We start from the raw sequence: 16240 nt of genomic DNA, 5'->3' as shown, positions 1-16240 counted from the left end.
AATGGAATATATAGGAGTAATTAAATCACTTATTTATGATGTTCTTTCCCAATATTTTTGCCCTCAGAGGGGCCTTTGTGCACTCGAGTAAAGGGACAGCTTTGTGTCAAAGTTTGATACCATCAATTATATATCTTGGTTAGATACTCATCCTTCATATGATGTCTCTTAGAATTTGAATTTTTAATATCTTTTGTATAATTTAGAAAAAATAAATTGAAAATTTGAAATATATGAAAAAATTATGAGCTTAATTTTTTAACAAAAAAGTAATAGATTTAATAAAATATTTTAATATTAGCATATAAATTAAACTCGAGGATAAAAAGAATATACAATTAGCTATTTTATATAGTTTGATCACATTATTGTACTAAAAGACAGATGATTTTATTTGGTTATTATATTTGATTCCATTTCAAAGTCATATCAAGCCAAGCCAAACCAAGCATAAGTTCCCTTTGGATAAAATTTTATTTGATCATTTTGGATTTAGATTAACATAGGATTAGTCATATGAAGTTACAATGAGTTTGAATTGGATAATGTTGAATTTGAATCAAATTATGTGGTTACTCATTTCATAAATAAAAACTTAAATTGAATTCATATAGAAGTACGATTTGCAAAGATTGGCGATTGGATCATTAAGTTGGTTTTTGGGGTAAAATGTATTAAGGATATAATAGTTTTTTAGCTTAGCGCATATTTTATTAGCAAGTTTATATATCTTTATCTCTTGCTTTATATCTAGATTATTTTTGGGATTAGCAAGTCAAATAATCATAAAATTAAATCATCAATCCAACTTACATTGTTTATTTTATAAATAAAATTCTTTTTAATACATTAATCTAATATTGTACATAAAATTAAATTATATATACTCTTTACGTCTCAAAGATATATTCGATCTTTTTATATATACGTATCTATAGTTAATGGTGAATTGTTAAATTTGTTAAAGATGAGGCCAGATAAAATTATAATTGCAATTATTATACTCTTTAACAAATTTATTTTTGTTGGAGTAAAACGCATTAATGTTTTAACATGCTTCACAATTTAAAAGCTGCTTTCAAGTATAAAGCAAAGACTGCCTGTCAGTGAAAAGACCTCAAACAATAAATTTATATGCTACTAATTTATAAAGCGCATTTTTTCGATAAGGCCGTCTTATACAAGAATTTGTGTTCTTCTAAAACGATAAGACCGTCTCTTAATTCATCTAATCTGCTATTTTATTCCATTTTGTTTTCTTTTCCAACTACTATTGATATACAAATACAACACATAAAAAGCAACTTCATATGAACAAAGGGAGTAGAAGAAAGCAAAATCAAAGAGACGATCAAAGAGATGACCAAAGTAGAAGCACTATTTTGAAGGGATTGATAATAACAAAGGAGTAGCTCTCATACACTATGAAAGTATGAAGAGGAACTAAGAAAAGCGCAACTTCTGAATTACAAAAATATCAAAGTACATCCAGCATTTTTCTTACAAGGCAAGATAAACTTCCTTCTTGCGAGAAAGAGTCACACCTAAGTTAACCCCTCAACCATGTGTTCCTGTATGAAGAATTGTCACGTAACGATGCATCATGGGGCTTGTATTCCATCACGTAGCTATGTGGAAGTTTCAAGTGACGTTTTATTGCATCTCTTAATGCCATCACAGCCTACAACCGATACGAAAATAGATGTCATACAGGTTACCCACATAGGAATATAGAACAGATATAGAATTTAAAATGCAAACCTGATGATCAGACGCGTTCCTATTCCAGACACTCAATATGTCCTCACTAAATCGTATGCTAAGTACGGCACCACATATATTATCCCCATAATCAAGCTGGTCGCCTACTAGCGCTAAAACCTGCAAGTTAAACAAACAAGGCAAATGTGAGCACGATAAAATGCTCTTCAATGTGATACGCAGTTTTGAAATTCAAACAAGCTTATTGCTTCTCAATTGACCATGTTGATAAGACAGAGAATCAGAGACACACTGGTCTAATGAGACACCCAGGCGACATGTAAGTTTCAAAATTAAGTGCAGGTGACCAATTAGCCAAAAGCCTAAAGTGGGTGACATGAACATCCTTTTATAAAACCATTTTATCCTCCATAATATCTTCAATTACCGTTAAAATTGTACCAAAGCAATTTCCTTGATACTCCAACAGGAAACTAATACTCCTATCCAACTACCTGCCTCTACAGTATTCAATTATGAAGGCAATAAAGTCCTAATTTGTTGCTCAAAAGTCTGCTTCTGGGTATAGAGACAATTTTTCGTTTCCCTTGTCCTCCTGTTTCTATTTCCTATTTCTCTGAATTGAAAGATATAGGACTTTAAGAGATTGCATGAAAATAGGGAAGGGTGATATTTGTTTGCAAGAAAAAGAGATTGAGTCAGTTAAAAGAACTGTTTTCCTTGCTTAATAACTAACCGATCAATTTCGATCCTGATAGGAGAGTTTGAAACCCTGACTCCTCAAAAAACTTTTCACAAGTTCTCAAATGAGACGGTTTAGCAGTGAGACCATCTCTATTGGGTGACTCAATGTACACTTATAACCTTAAAGTGATCACTTTAACCTTAAAGTGATCACTTACAATGTTAAAGTGATCAATTAAAGAAATAGGCTAATTGTATGGGCTCGTCTCATTGTGAGACAGTTTCATACTCTCGTACAAGGCTTGCTAAATCCTTTTTAGGTGCCTCACTCAATTCCCTTCTTGTTATCCTCCTTCAAATCCACAACATTTCCCTTGGCCAAGCTTATTTAAAAGGCTAAAATTCCTTGCAACTTAAGAGCTTTCTCTTGACTAATGGTTTTGGGCAAACTATATCACTCTATTCACCCACAATAGGGTATCATATGTTCCAAGGATAAGGAGGATAACGACCATCTTTTGTACATTGTAATTTTGCAAAAGGGATGTCGATTAATTTGTTTAATATCATTGGTGAGTCTTGGATTGAGCCGGTAAGTATTGGTCCTTCAGATTAAATTTTGTGGCTTTGGAAAGTAGACGAAGCTCAAGACTTTATGGCATTGCTGCATCTTTAGCCACACTTTGGGCAATATGGTCTAGGAGCATTTTCAACGATCATTTCCTTAGATTAGATGTTTGGGATAAGGCAAAATACTAAGCAAGCTTATGGGTTAAGGCCAATTGTTTGTTCGAGAGCTTTGCTATTAATAAGTGATAGGAAGATTATATTGTAACTAAAAGATAATGCAGTGGGATTCCTTATCTGCTTTGTATCGATGCCTTTAACTATTAAAGTTTTCTTTATAAGAAAAATGTACTAATTAGAGATGAAGAAAATGTAAATGCCCTCTGCTGCAAGCATTCCTGCCTGTCCTGTAAATCCATTCTTACAAGTTTTTGTGGTGTTCTGCTCTAGCGACTGTGTGAGTAGAAAGTTTTACTAATTGGCTAACCTTGGTCCAAGGCAAAGAAAAAGTTTTTAGTCCTAGTAGTCAATATTGATTATAGATTGAAATTTCCAAAAGCCCCTAAAGTAATGTGTCCATCAATAAAATTATATCATAATTACGATAGACTGAATAAGAGACTAGGGTTTTAACAATCTCAACAATTCCTTTAAAGCAAAGTCTCCACTAATTTCCCTTTCCTGCAATTTGTTCCAAGATTCATTTCATCGCAGCAGTCTAAAGAACGCAATCATCAAAATCATCAAGTAACTAATAAATGAGAAAAAGCATCAAGTCAGCTTCAATATTGAACTACTAACCAGGTCTTCCCAGAATCGCCCTGAGACAGCCTTCTTGAATCGGATTATCCATTTGCCACCATTGCAATTAGCAGAATCCTGACAATATGGCCACATTTGTCAACTACAGAAAAGGAAAAATTCCTAGCAATGATACACTGAAACAAAAAGCACAGGCAAATTATGGAGCACTATCATGAACTTTGATCATAAGATAATTATTCAAAATAGGGCATCAAGAAACTACCTCCCATAACGGGCGAATCCCCTCCTTGAAAAGATGCAAATCAGTGGGGCTCGGCAAACTAGAAGGACGGGCAAAATGACAATAACAGATCCAAAATCCTTCTACCTGTGTACATCAAGAAAAATCAAGAATCAACAACATATATCCTTCTAATTAAAGACCCTTAATACAACTCAATTAACTTCAGGTAAGAATCTTACAGTGCTGAAATCCACAAGCCTCTTTATGCTCTCTTCATAAGTTGTTTGTGTACGCACACCAGGGGTTCGACGAGTATACCAAAATACAAACTTGTGCTGCTTGCAGAGTTCAGCGCATTAGTCATAATATAATGTAGAATAATAAACAATAATACAAAGAAGTACGCTCATGGATTATAGAATGGGTGGAGAAAAGTACATGGGACTAAGTCAACAAAAGAATTCCTTTGCGCACTTATAGTGCACAAATGGAAAAGTAAAAGAACGCAATGTTGAATAAGATATTCTCAAATCCAGGATATGCTTATGGCCTCATTGTTACTAAATGACTCCGCAGTAAAAAAGATTTGACTTGTCAAGAAGAAATAATGAATTCCAATATTGAGACTTGACCTATAAGCTTAATTAAGAACTCCTGTGCAGTTTACTGGATGATTTACTTTTATAAATATGATAAAACAACAAATACTTAAGATAGATGAGTCAAGTAATCTGAGGAACCTGGTTAGATCTGCAGCATTGCTAACTACTTTGCACACAAATAAACCTTTTAGTAAGACTGTGAATTGCTAACAACCTCAAAACTAGAATGAGAAAATACTTGTGGTGGACAATTTAAATCATCTACAGAACTTTAGGTTTGCTCTATACTATTTCTACAATTCTTAGTTCTTAACAAATGAAACATTTAGTAAATCTACTGCTTTAATAATGCTTTTGCTAAATTTATTGGGGGAAAGTTAAGTAATCCAAGAAAAAACTTCCTACATTTGAAAATCAAGATTCAAGAGTTTATGATCAACAGCAAATTAAAAATAGGAAAAGCCTAAACATGGAAATGACATACTGCAACAGAAAGAAGCAAAAATGACGGAATTGAATCAAATTTAACACCCAGGTGACAGGTGGCACTAATTCAATATATTAGAGTATTTACCCCCCATCACTGGCCAGCCCATCCTCAACACAAAGGGGAAGCATGGTAATAACCAACTCAATAGTAGCTATTCCTTTTCCTTATGGTTAATAATTCAAACCAATTTTCAATAGCATTTCTTAACATCACTTCTTCAAAAACTTGAAAAGTCCCATGACATAACATCACATCTCACTTACACAAAACCAAACAAGTGTACCACAAGTCTACAAATCTTTTCATCTAAAACAAAACTTGCATCAATATAATTCACAAAAACAAGCTCTGTGACAAACAAATCAAACTCCCATTGACAACTTCATATACTTAAGTCTACAAAGCATGCCAATGATACCCATGCATAGTCCTATTAATGGTGCAAATGAAACTTATACTCTTCAAATTACTCAATGTAATAAATATACAGCAGATTTGCCTCCCCATCTTCCAAACAGGATTGCTGATAGGTCACTAATTAACTAAGAAGATGGTAAAGTTCACATCTCAGTAAACTTTTCCCTTCTATCATCATCACACACAAAAAATATTGACGACCAAAGTTTAATTAAAATGACAAGTTATGCTTCTCTGATATGCTTGTAACCTTTGTTCCTAAGCCTTGTTGTTACTATTTGTTCCGGATTTGAGCTCAAGTCGCTCAGAAATCAAAAGGAACTTTTACTAGCTACCCTAAATATTTTAAGGCCTGTTAGAAACTAAGGACTTGTTTATGTAGCTAACATTGGTGTCTTTTCATACAAATGCCTTATTACTAACCACAAAAAACGGCAGCATTAACTAGTAATTTCACAAAATCTGTACATGATTATAGCTCTTCTATGTAAAGAATTGTAGATGGTTGTCTATACCAAGTTTTCTTCCGTTGTGATTTCAACCATTTCATCACGTGAAATCATGAGATAACTTAATTGCCAAAAAAAATAAATTAAGATAGCTATGATTCTCATCAGAATAAACTTGCAAGAAACTTTCTATGTTCCTGATAAATTGTTCCACTAGGAGAAAAAAGTTATCACATCCTATAATACAGAAGACCGAACTCAAAGCAATTGATGAGAAGACACTACCCTCATAACCTCAAGTTGTATTCAATATAACAAGTAGCCATTAAAATCTCATCGAGTCATTGTGGTGGTTAATCCTATTCAGCTATTCCTCAAGTATCAAGATCCAACATAACCATAACGCATCCTCAAAGGTGGAAATAAGTTAACATCACGAGTCTTAGACAACATTGACGACTGGGTAATAATACTGGTATGGTTTATATCCTACATATAAAATCTGATTTGCACATCGATCAAGAACTATATAGTACATTTAACATAAGACGCGCTCTCCAGTATTTTCAGCATATCTGAAGTAAACATTGATATCCACTTCCATTACAGCAGCTTCCAACCTTGTAAGTTGTAACCTATGTGTCATTTATCTTTTATAACAACTATTTCAATATCTCCAAACAAGTAAAATATCACTATTTCAAGAACATGATAATATCTTTTAGCAGTCACCCATCTGGTATCTAATAAGTATCATTTAGACCAGTAGATGCGTGTAATCCAAAAAACAAAAAAATGAAATGCTTACATAGTACACAGACCACCTCTAGACATCCGTTCCAATAAGCAACAACTTAAAAACCAGATACATAAGAAGAAAAAAATACTAAGTGTTAAAACCTATATGTCGTAAAACACTGGACCAAATTACCACAGAACTGAAACAAAAAATTGATCGTAAAACAACACAAATAATTTCCCAAATCATAAACCAAACTAGAATTATCTGTCTTAATAAAAGAAATTGAAACAATAAAAAAGAGGAAGAGAAAAAGATAAACCTTTAAAGGATGGAGTCCAGCTTTGAGGTCGCGAGCTTGGCGTTCACGATCTTCGGCTTCACGATCGATAAGGGAAGTATCAGAAGCACCTTGATTATTGTTGTTGTTTTGTGAATCCTTCTTCTCTACCATGTCCATTTCTCAGAAGCAATTTCGTCTGAAACCCTAATTCACTGAATCCCCAATTTTGAAAATCGGGAGAAAAATGGACGACAGAGATTTTTGGAGAAGGTAAATTAACGAGGAGGACAAGACGAGTGACGCGTTTTCCAGTTCACTCCCTAACTCGGAAACTCGGAGGATTTTTATGAGTTACTAAAGTGTATTTATCCTCAAAGAACTACTCTCTCCGTTCCTTTTTGTTTTTCCACCTTACTAAAACGGGTAGTTCCATAAGTTTTTCCACTTTAAAATACTTTTCATTTTTGAAAAGTTTTTTCCCATTTGTACCCCTCAAATACCCTCTTTGACCCTAAATAAATCTGTTTTAACCCTTTGGATTCTTTTACTCCCCTTGGGAGCAGCGTGTGTCATTTAATTTACTGAATATTCTGCTTCCTCTCCCAAAAGCAGTGGTTGCTTTCTCTCTCTTCTTTGAGTTTCTTCCATGGCTTTTTTAGCTTTTATCCCCTGTTCATTCCTCATTTTTACTCCATTTTTATTGCATTAAAATGTAGATCGGAATTTGGTCTTCATTTTGATGTTCGTTTTGTGAATTTTGGTTGAGTTTGATTTTTTCAAGCCCTCTGTTTTGCTTTCTTCTTCGACTTCCATTGTTACTGTTTGAAGCTTTTGTTTGTCCATGAAAACCGTCGAATCTAAGAGTGATTCGACCATACCATCATACCTTTATGACGGTTTGTGTGACCGTGAAGAATTTTGTTCTTGTTCCATTAATGGGAGGTCACACTCTTATTCAAATGAAATTCTTAAATGGACTAAAAAAGATCTTGAGGCATATCAAAAGGCCATGGAGGATGATGCTATATCTAGGTTTCGTGATTCTACCCCTTCTCCTAATGTTGAAGAAGAATTACCACAAAGTGTTCTTGAGTATTATTTGGAGTCTACATCTCATGTTAATCCTTCAACTCCATCTAAGATTCATGAAGACCAAGTTAATTTGGTTGTCCCTGACACTCCTGAGGAAGTTATTGCTTCAAGGGGTAAAAAAAACCCTAAAAAACGCACGTGAATTATGTAAGGTTTTCTTGAATTTCCTTTTAATTGTACACTCATGATAAGTGCTGGTGATGTTTGCTGTTGGATTTGTTTGATTTTGTGATGTTTGATGTTGGATTTGTTCTGAACCTTTTTGATTTCGTCTTATTTTTTTTGGAAGTCTGTTCTTGAAATTTTTTTTAAACCCCTGTGATGTGTTTATGCAATTACTTGACTTAAAATCTGAAAAATTATCTATAATTACTTGGTTGAGTAGCAATTGTGTACAATCGACACATCATATGATATTTTTTTTCATGTACCGTAATTTGCGTCATTTCTTGTTCAAATTTTAAAAAGCTGAGAGGTTCAAAGACCTCAATGATGAATCAGGGGGCAAAAAAACTGAAATGATCATTATATAATGACGTAAATACATATGCATGACCTTAAATTTCCATTTTGATGTTGATTTCATAATTAGTTGCTCCTAAGTTTTATAGAAACAATTTTGATGATGATAAAAAATAAACTGAGGGGCTGTAATTTATAATCATCTTTGAGATTCTTCCACTGCTTCATCATATGCTTCAAGTATTTGTTGATTATGTTGTGCAGCGTTTTCATTTTCTGTTTGTGTGCCTTGCTGATTTGTGCTTGGGTTAAGGAAACGTACACATTCCCTAACCAATTGTGATGGTACTCGCACTTGTATTCGTAACCTTCCATTGTCTTCTTGAACTTTCTTCCCTAGGTGTGGCTGAACATAGTCATTAGACCCTTTAACCTTTAGGATTTCATTTAAGTGGTGTTGTAATGAAATCCAAACATTGTTAAAGTTTTTGGATGTAACTCTTCGAATGCATCTTCCACTGCTTTTATTAACTCATTCATGTTCTTTGGCATTTTCTTATGCATAAGTGATTGTATGCTCCTAAAAAAACCCAAATCTAGAATATTACAATCGGGACTATTTGGTGGTTGTTGAGTTAGAATGAATCTAAAGCCCCCTTGCCTGTTGTTTTGTTGCCAAATTGGATCATCATTTGTTATGTGAACCCTTGCATTATCTTGTTGGATGAAAATTATCGATGGACCATCACTTGGCCATTTTCTAAGAATTGCTGGAATTAATTGTTCTATGAGCATGCTCCTATAAACTTCCTGAGTAACCGACTCAGTTGGTTTAATTTCTATAGACCCCCTTGGACGGTTAATTGAATTTCTTTGTGCTGCAACCCTACTTACGAAAGGGAAAATTCCGATTTTCCCATCAAATGTGCATTGGCCATATTGATTCCATCTAGGCCTTGCAACCGCCCCTAAAAACATGGCTTTTGGAATGAATTTTGATGACTTTCCCGCCCTATATGGAATTTTTTCTTTGTGTGCTAGATAAACTCTTTGTGTCTTCTTGGTTAAGTAAAACCATTTTTCATCAATATGTATGAAGTCATACATACCTTTATACATTGGATGATGATGAATTGTATCTTCTTGAATGAGACTTAAAATCCACTCAACCCTTCTTGCCTTGTTTGCATCCGTTAAAGAAGGGTGTAATGGATTTGAATGTGCCAAGTCTAAACATGTTGCAACATCTCTTATGCATGTACGTTCACCCATTGGTTTTGATTCAAGTACGTTTGGTGGCACTTGAACTCTTTTTCTTCCACAATTCTTGTACTTTGAATCGACAACATAAGGCTTGTTTTCTTCTTTGGTTTCAATTGCACGTTTCCATAAGTTTCGAATTGATCTTGGTGTGTAACCGTATTTGTTTGCTATTCGTACGAATGTACCATGTGGGAGTGAGTCACTTACTTTAAGTGACAACATTTCATGTAAAATGAGATGCCTCAACTCGTTTGTAAGCCTTGGTTTACGTTGATCTTGCTGTTCTATTTGTTGTGTATCAATTTCTTGTAGTTCCTCGTTAGAATTGGAGCTAGACTGTGAATCGTATGCATTTGATCCAAAATAACAAGCCCCCTGTAGCTCATCGTTATTAATTGAAGCCATTACAAGGCTAATGATGCAAATGAGGTTGCTGGACAGTTGTTTTTGGTACTGTGAGGCTGCTGTTTGGGTTAATATCGTGGCTGGACAGTGTTATTTTGGTTCTTTGAAGCTGCTGTTCTGTTACTGTTTTGATTTTGATGCTTGAAGCCTTAAATCAGTAGCTTAAATAAGATGATTAGGAATTTGTAAGGTCATTTTTTTGGAGATTGTACTTGTAATTATTCATTTTAGTAATCTATGTATTTCTAATTTGGCCAATGCAAGGCCAAATTTTGTTGTTCTGGATGGCTGTTATTATGTACTTGGTCCATGTAATTGTAATTATTCCCTCCTTTTTTTTTAGAACCAAAAATGTAAACTTTCTCAATTTGGAAAGTGGTTACTTTCCCTCCATGTAATTTCTCTCTCTATAATAAAATCAGACTTTTTTTATGATTATTTAATTATATCTACAATTATTTGCTCTCTCATTATTCCAATACAATCATTACTTCCCACTATTATATAATTAAAATAATACCCACTACCACCAAAGATTCTCTTTTTCTTAATCTTTGTGAAAAACCCAAATAGAAAGATCAAATAGGAACGGAGGGAGTATATAACACAAAAAATTACGTTGATATTGATAAATCTTATGTTGAGACTGTTAAAAAACCAATAATTAAGCTGATTATGAACGAGACGGCCTCATAATGAGACTGTCAATTTAGATCAGCGCAATTTGTGCGTGTGACAACCTGGGCATTTTTCAATTTTGATCTTAAAGGTTCAAAATTGATATCTTTAAGGTTCAAAATTGATAAATATCTAGAAAATTAAAATATTGTTACACGCGCAAATTTGGCCGGCCCAAATTAACGGTCTCATAATGAGACCGTCTCGTCCACGTTTTTGTGAAAAACCAACTCAATTAAAAGTTGAAAATTTGAAACAAATAAGTCATTTTAACAATAAAATAATAAAAGAATTAAGCTTCGGGTAAACTTAATTCCAAAAATAAGCGTTTTCATATCCGAGCCTCGGGTCAGGTATGTTCGCAGTTACTAACAGCGAACAAAAAATCGGTCAAGAAAAGTCAAAATTGTTTGTTTGTAGTTATTAACTGCAAACAAAAGGGAGACAACATCATAATGTTAAATGGAACAAAAAAAATGAAAGTCATGTTTTGTTCACAATTACAAACTGTGAACAAGGTTTTCCGATTTTTTTTGTCCCATTTAACATTATGACGTTGTCTCTCTTTTGTTCGCAGTTAATAACTACGAACAAACAATTTTGACCAATTTTTTTGTTTGATGTTAGTAAGTGCGAACGTCTCTGGCCTTAGGCTTGGATATGAAGACGCTTATTTTTTAAATTAAGTTTACCCGAAGCTCATTTTTTTATCTTTTGTTAAAATTACTTAATTGTTTCAAATTTTCATTAAAAGTTTAAGCTTATCGTTGAGACTTGAGGCTCATGATATGTTAGCCCAGTTGAATGAAGACTTGAGGGGAGGTTGAAAATAAATAGGAGTACAATAATACTAACTTTTGATTAACTATAGATAATACCAACTTATGAGATGTTTTTCTAGAATAATACTCCATAAACTTTTATTTAACCCATAATTTATCTTTGTTTTTTGTCAAATAACCTACTATGAAAAAAAAGTATGAAGTACTATTATTCTAGGCAAATACTCCTTAGTGTATACTTCCTCTGATTTTAATAATTGCTACATTTTTGTTTTTCACACTATAATGCATAATTTTAATTTTTAATATCTTAAATTTCATGTGATAAAAAAATCTAAAAATTTAATATTATAAAAATAGGCATTAAGGAGAATCAAACAAATTTCACTTGACTATGTTTTACATTATACATAGATAAGTATATGTCAAATAAGATCTGTTGATGAACATTAGTTGCTGTAGTGACTGTAGCAGCTATTAAAGGTCAGATGAATTATTATTCATGGTTAATTAAGAATTATTATTATTGTAAAGAAATTAGGAAAAATTTGTATTATTCATGATAATATAAAACACTGATATTATGTTTGGATTGAGAGAATTAAAAGAAAAGAAAAGGAAAGGATTTGAAAGGATGACTTTTCCTTTATTTGAATAGCAATTTTAAAGGCAAAAGGATTTGGGAAGAAAGAATTTTAATCGGGTTTGAAGAGGTTTAGTCTTTTATTTTTGTTAATAATCAAATCTCTTTAATTTTGGAATGATTTGGAAGGAAAAAGAGTACATTGATTATCAAAATAATGAAAAAGACATTCTCTTATCATTTTGCTTTTTAATTTGGATGAAACTATGTCATTTACTCATTTTCCTCACGATTTTTTATTCCAAAATTTCATCTTCCTCATTTCTTTTCTCTTTCTTTCATTTTCCTTCTAACCAAACAAATAATTACTCCATCTCTTTCTATTTTCCTTTCTATCATTTCTTCTTCCTTCCTTTCCCTTCATCCATTTCCTTTTCATCATCACTACAAAAAAAAGACACATTTTTGACCACCCAAAACAGTCGGTATAGAGCTATACCCACTGATTTCCAACTATTTTGGGATAGTCGGTTCAGAATGGTTAGAATTTCATTTTAGTAGGAAAACAGTCGGAATTTCCGACTAACATTTGTTAGTCGAAAAGTTAGTCTGAAATTAGTAAGAAATTTCCTGCTAATAAATAGTCAGAAAATTAGTTGGAAAACACTATTTCATAATTTATCTTAAAATGACAAGAAAAAGATTTTTAAAAATTTTTCCAGCCAAATTACTACCACCTGATTGGTTGAAAAAAAAAGTTATTGTTGAAATGGAAGTGCCACGTTATGCCTAATTGGCGTCCATCTGGCACTCACGTGGCACCAACACCATACCTCAACGATCAGCACAATTACCTCCCTCAACAAATGCTTAGCCTCTGACCTCTTGGTTTAAGACCAAGATTCCAAGCAATAGGCCATTTGTTAATTTGTGATATTTTAAATAATGTTAATATATGATATTTTAAATAATGTTAATATACTTATAACATAACACTTTTACCACTTAGTATATTTTATTATTATTATTATTATTGTTATTGTTATTATTATTATTATTATTATTATTATTATTATTATTATTATTATTATTATTATTATTATTATTATTATTGGATTGGTGTATTATTAGTTGTATTAGTATACCAATAGTATGTTATTAGTATGGATTAGTCGTATTAGTGTACTATTAGTATTATTATTAGTTATATTGATATATTATAACTCGTATTAATTGTATTTGTGCATTATTATTATCATATTATTATTATTATTATTATTATTATTATTATATTATTATTATTATTATTATTATTAGTTGTATAAGTATATTACTACTCGTATTAGTACATTATTAGTACTTTATAAGTTATTACTAGTCGTATTAGTGTATTTTAATAGTATTAGTATGATTAGTCGTCTTAGTGTTGTATTGGTATGTAATTAGTCGTATTAGTGTAGTAGTAGTAGTATTAGTATGTAATTAATCGTATAAGTTGTATTAGTGTAGTTAGTCGTATTTATTATTATTATAATTATTAAGATTATTATTAGTATTATTATTATTAGTCGTTTTTGTGTATCATTAGTATAATATTAGTTGTATTAGTATATAATTAGTATATGATTACTCGTATTAGGCATCTAATTTTATTATTATTATTATTATTATTATTATTATTATTATTATTATAATAGTAATAATAAATAGTAAATATTCAAGTTTTGAAAAACAAACTTAACACACAAATTCTTATAGTACTCTTAGTTATTCTGTATCTTTGTATTAGTCAACTTCTGCAAATATATTTGGGTTTTCGATAATTGGGTGCCAATCGATATAATGTATTAATACTGATCCCATGTGTATTATCGATGTTGTTCTAATCGATATAATGTATTAATACTATTAGCTCACTACTAAAAAAAATTATAAAAATAATATAATCTTTTGTTTATTTTCTTACAATAATAATATCAACTTTTGATTAATCGTCAATAATATTAATAAGGAGGTGTTTTCCTAGAATATTCCTAACATATTAAAAATCAAACTATAGAAGATTATATGACAAAAAATTAGTAAATTAGCTAATGGGAAATTCCAATGGTAGCGTCGAACTTTCATGAAACGCGAATTGTAGCATTTTTGTAAGAGTTTTCCACATGGTAGCATCCAGTTTATGCATTATCTAACTGTCGTAGCATTTTTCGTTAAATTCTTGGTAATTTCCGGTTAATTCACCATTTTGATGTTTCTACCCTTATTAAGTGTTAGTTGTTGTCTTTATAATTTGCCCTAAATCATTTTTATGTTCTCAAATGTTTAATTTACCATTTTTTATATTTAATTCACCGTTTAGTTTATCAACGTTCTCAAATATTGTAACAATTTTATTTTCATTCAAATTGTTGTTTTTATAATTTACCTAGTTAAATACATATGTATTAGTGCTTGAAATGCGTCTTTTAAACTTTATAATCCTAGTTAAATACACTAAGTAAACATTATAGCTTATGTCATGAGCTTAGGACACTTTTTCCATGATATTAACATTATGGCTTATGTACATTAAGTACATATGTATTAAGGTTTATGTAATGTGCTTCAGTGCTTAAGTACATAAAATACATTAAGTTAACCTTATTAAAATTCGATATTACCATATGCAATTTCCCTTAACTAATAAATTAAAAGTTGATATTATTTTAATAAAAAACCGTCCTAAATTGATATTACTCATTATTAATCAAAAATTGTTATTAATTATAGAAAAATTAACAAAAAATTATATTAATCACGAAATTATGTTAATTTTTCATTAAAAACCAAGGGAGGATGAGCCATTGCCCACCCCATTAAACACCCATCCAATAGAACCTTTCTTTGTTACCTAATTTCATGGGATTCCTTCCTTCAAAGTTGAATTTACCTAAATCGTCATGACACACCAAATCATAAACCTTTCACAAAGAAGCAAAATGCTCTATCACAATATCATCCTTTGTTTTAGTCCCTATTTTCACGATTCAACTTATTTTTACTGATTAAAATTAATTAAAATTAATTTTTATTAATTGTAGTGGATTAATAATTGAAATTAATTTTAATTTAGTGTAATTAATTTTTAATTATAAATTATAACTTAATTGAACTGATGACAATTGATTTTTAATTACTGTAAATAATTTTTACTGATTATTAGTTATAAATTATACTATATTCAGATTACTTTTAAGGCTCACTTGAATTGAGAATAAATATTTAAAAGGGTAAAAAAATCAAATTAATGGAACAAAGGTAATTAGAGATGAAAATCAAATAATTGTCAAATAGGTATAATAATTTTCTCATTTGGAGAAAAGGAATTCCTCCACCATCTCGTAAGGTAAATTTATACCCAAAATAAAGAAATTAATTGTTAATTTATCCATTTGTTATTACTTTAGAAACAATTCTTCTACCTTTCTAACAATTAAATTTCCTTAATCATTAATTTATCCTAATTTAATTTTTATTTACCACATTAAATATTTATATTCAATTCAATCCGACTGTTAATATAACAAGTATGCTCAAATTATGTAACCGTAATTAACCAACACCTCAAAACTAAATTCAATTATTTAGGTGGGGTCATGTTTGCCAAATCTTGAACACTTTCCCTACGAAAGAAGTTTTTAATTTCTTAACAATTACACCTCTATTTCATCCAATATGTCTCAAAAGCATTTGATAAAAAAAAAAAAAAAAGAGATTCTAGAAAAAATGTATAGATGAAAAGAAAAAACAAGTTAAATGTAAGGATGTAAATAAAAAAGAATGTTGATAATGATCAATAAAAAAAATAAGCAAATTTTATGGGATGAATTAAAAAGAAAAAAAAAAGACATTTCTTAAGATAAAAAAGAGTAGTTACAATTTACAAATCACTTACAATATGTTAGAGTATATAACATATCCTGGGGCTTTAACCATCAGCTTAAGCTTTTGGTTAAATTGGTTCCTTGACATGGTATTAGAAACCAACGTGA

General features: G+C 31.1%; 1 protein-coding gene across 1 annotated transcript; it reads right to left on the bottom strand.

The window, feature by feature from the left end:
- Nucleotides 1-1360: 1360 nt before the first annotated feature.
- LOC130820945 (eukaryotic translation initiation factor NCBP) lies at nt 1361-7286 on the bottom strand. Its single transcript, XM_057686508.1, has 6 exons — nt 6981-7286; nt 4201-4296; nt 4001-4105; nt 3775-3852; nt 1762-1881; nt 1361-1681 (listed from the first exon to the last, which is right to left on the bottom strand). The coding sequence occupies exons 1-6, from the start codon at nt 7116-7118 to the stop codon at nt 1550-1552; spliced, it is 669 nt and encodes a 222-aa protein (XP_057542491.1). The 5' UTR covers nt 7119-7286; the 3' UTR covers nt 1361-1549.
- Between the last annotated feature and the right edge of the window lie 8954 nt (nt 7287-16240).

The sequence above is a fragment of the Amaranthus tricolor genome, chromosome 1 (assembly GCF_026212465.1).
Source record: "Amaranthus tricolor cultivar Red isolate AtriRed21 chromosome 1, ASM2621246v1, whole genome shotgun sequence".
In the NCBI taxonomy this organism is placed as follows: Eukaryota; Viridiplantae; Streptophyta; class Magnoliopsida; order Caryophyllales; family Amaranthaceae; genus Amaranthus; species Amaranthus tricolor.
This window is presented reverse-complemented; position numbering and strand designations above follow the sequence as displayed.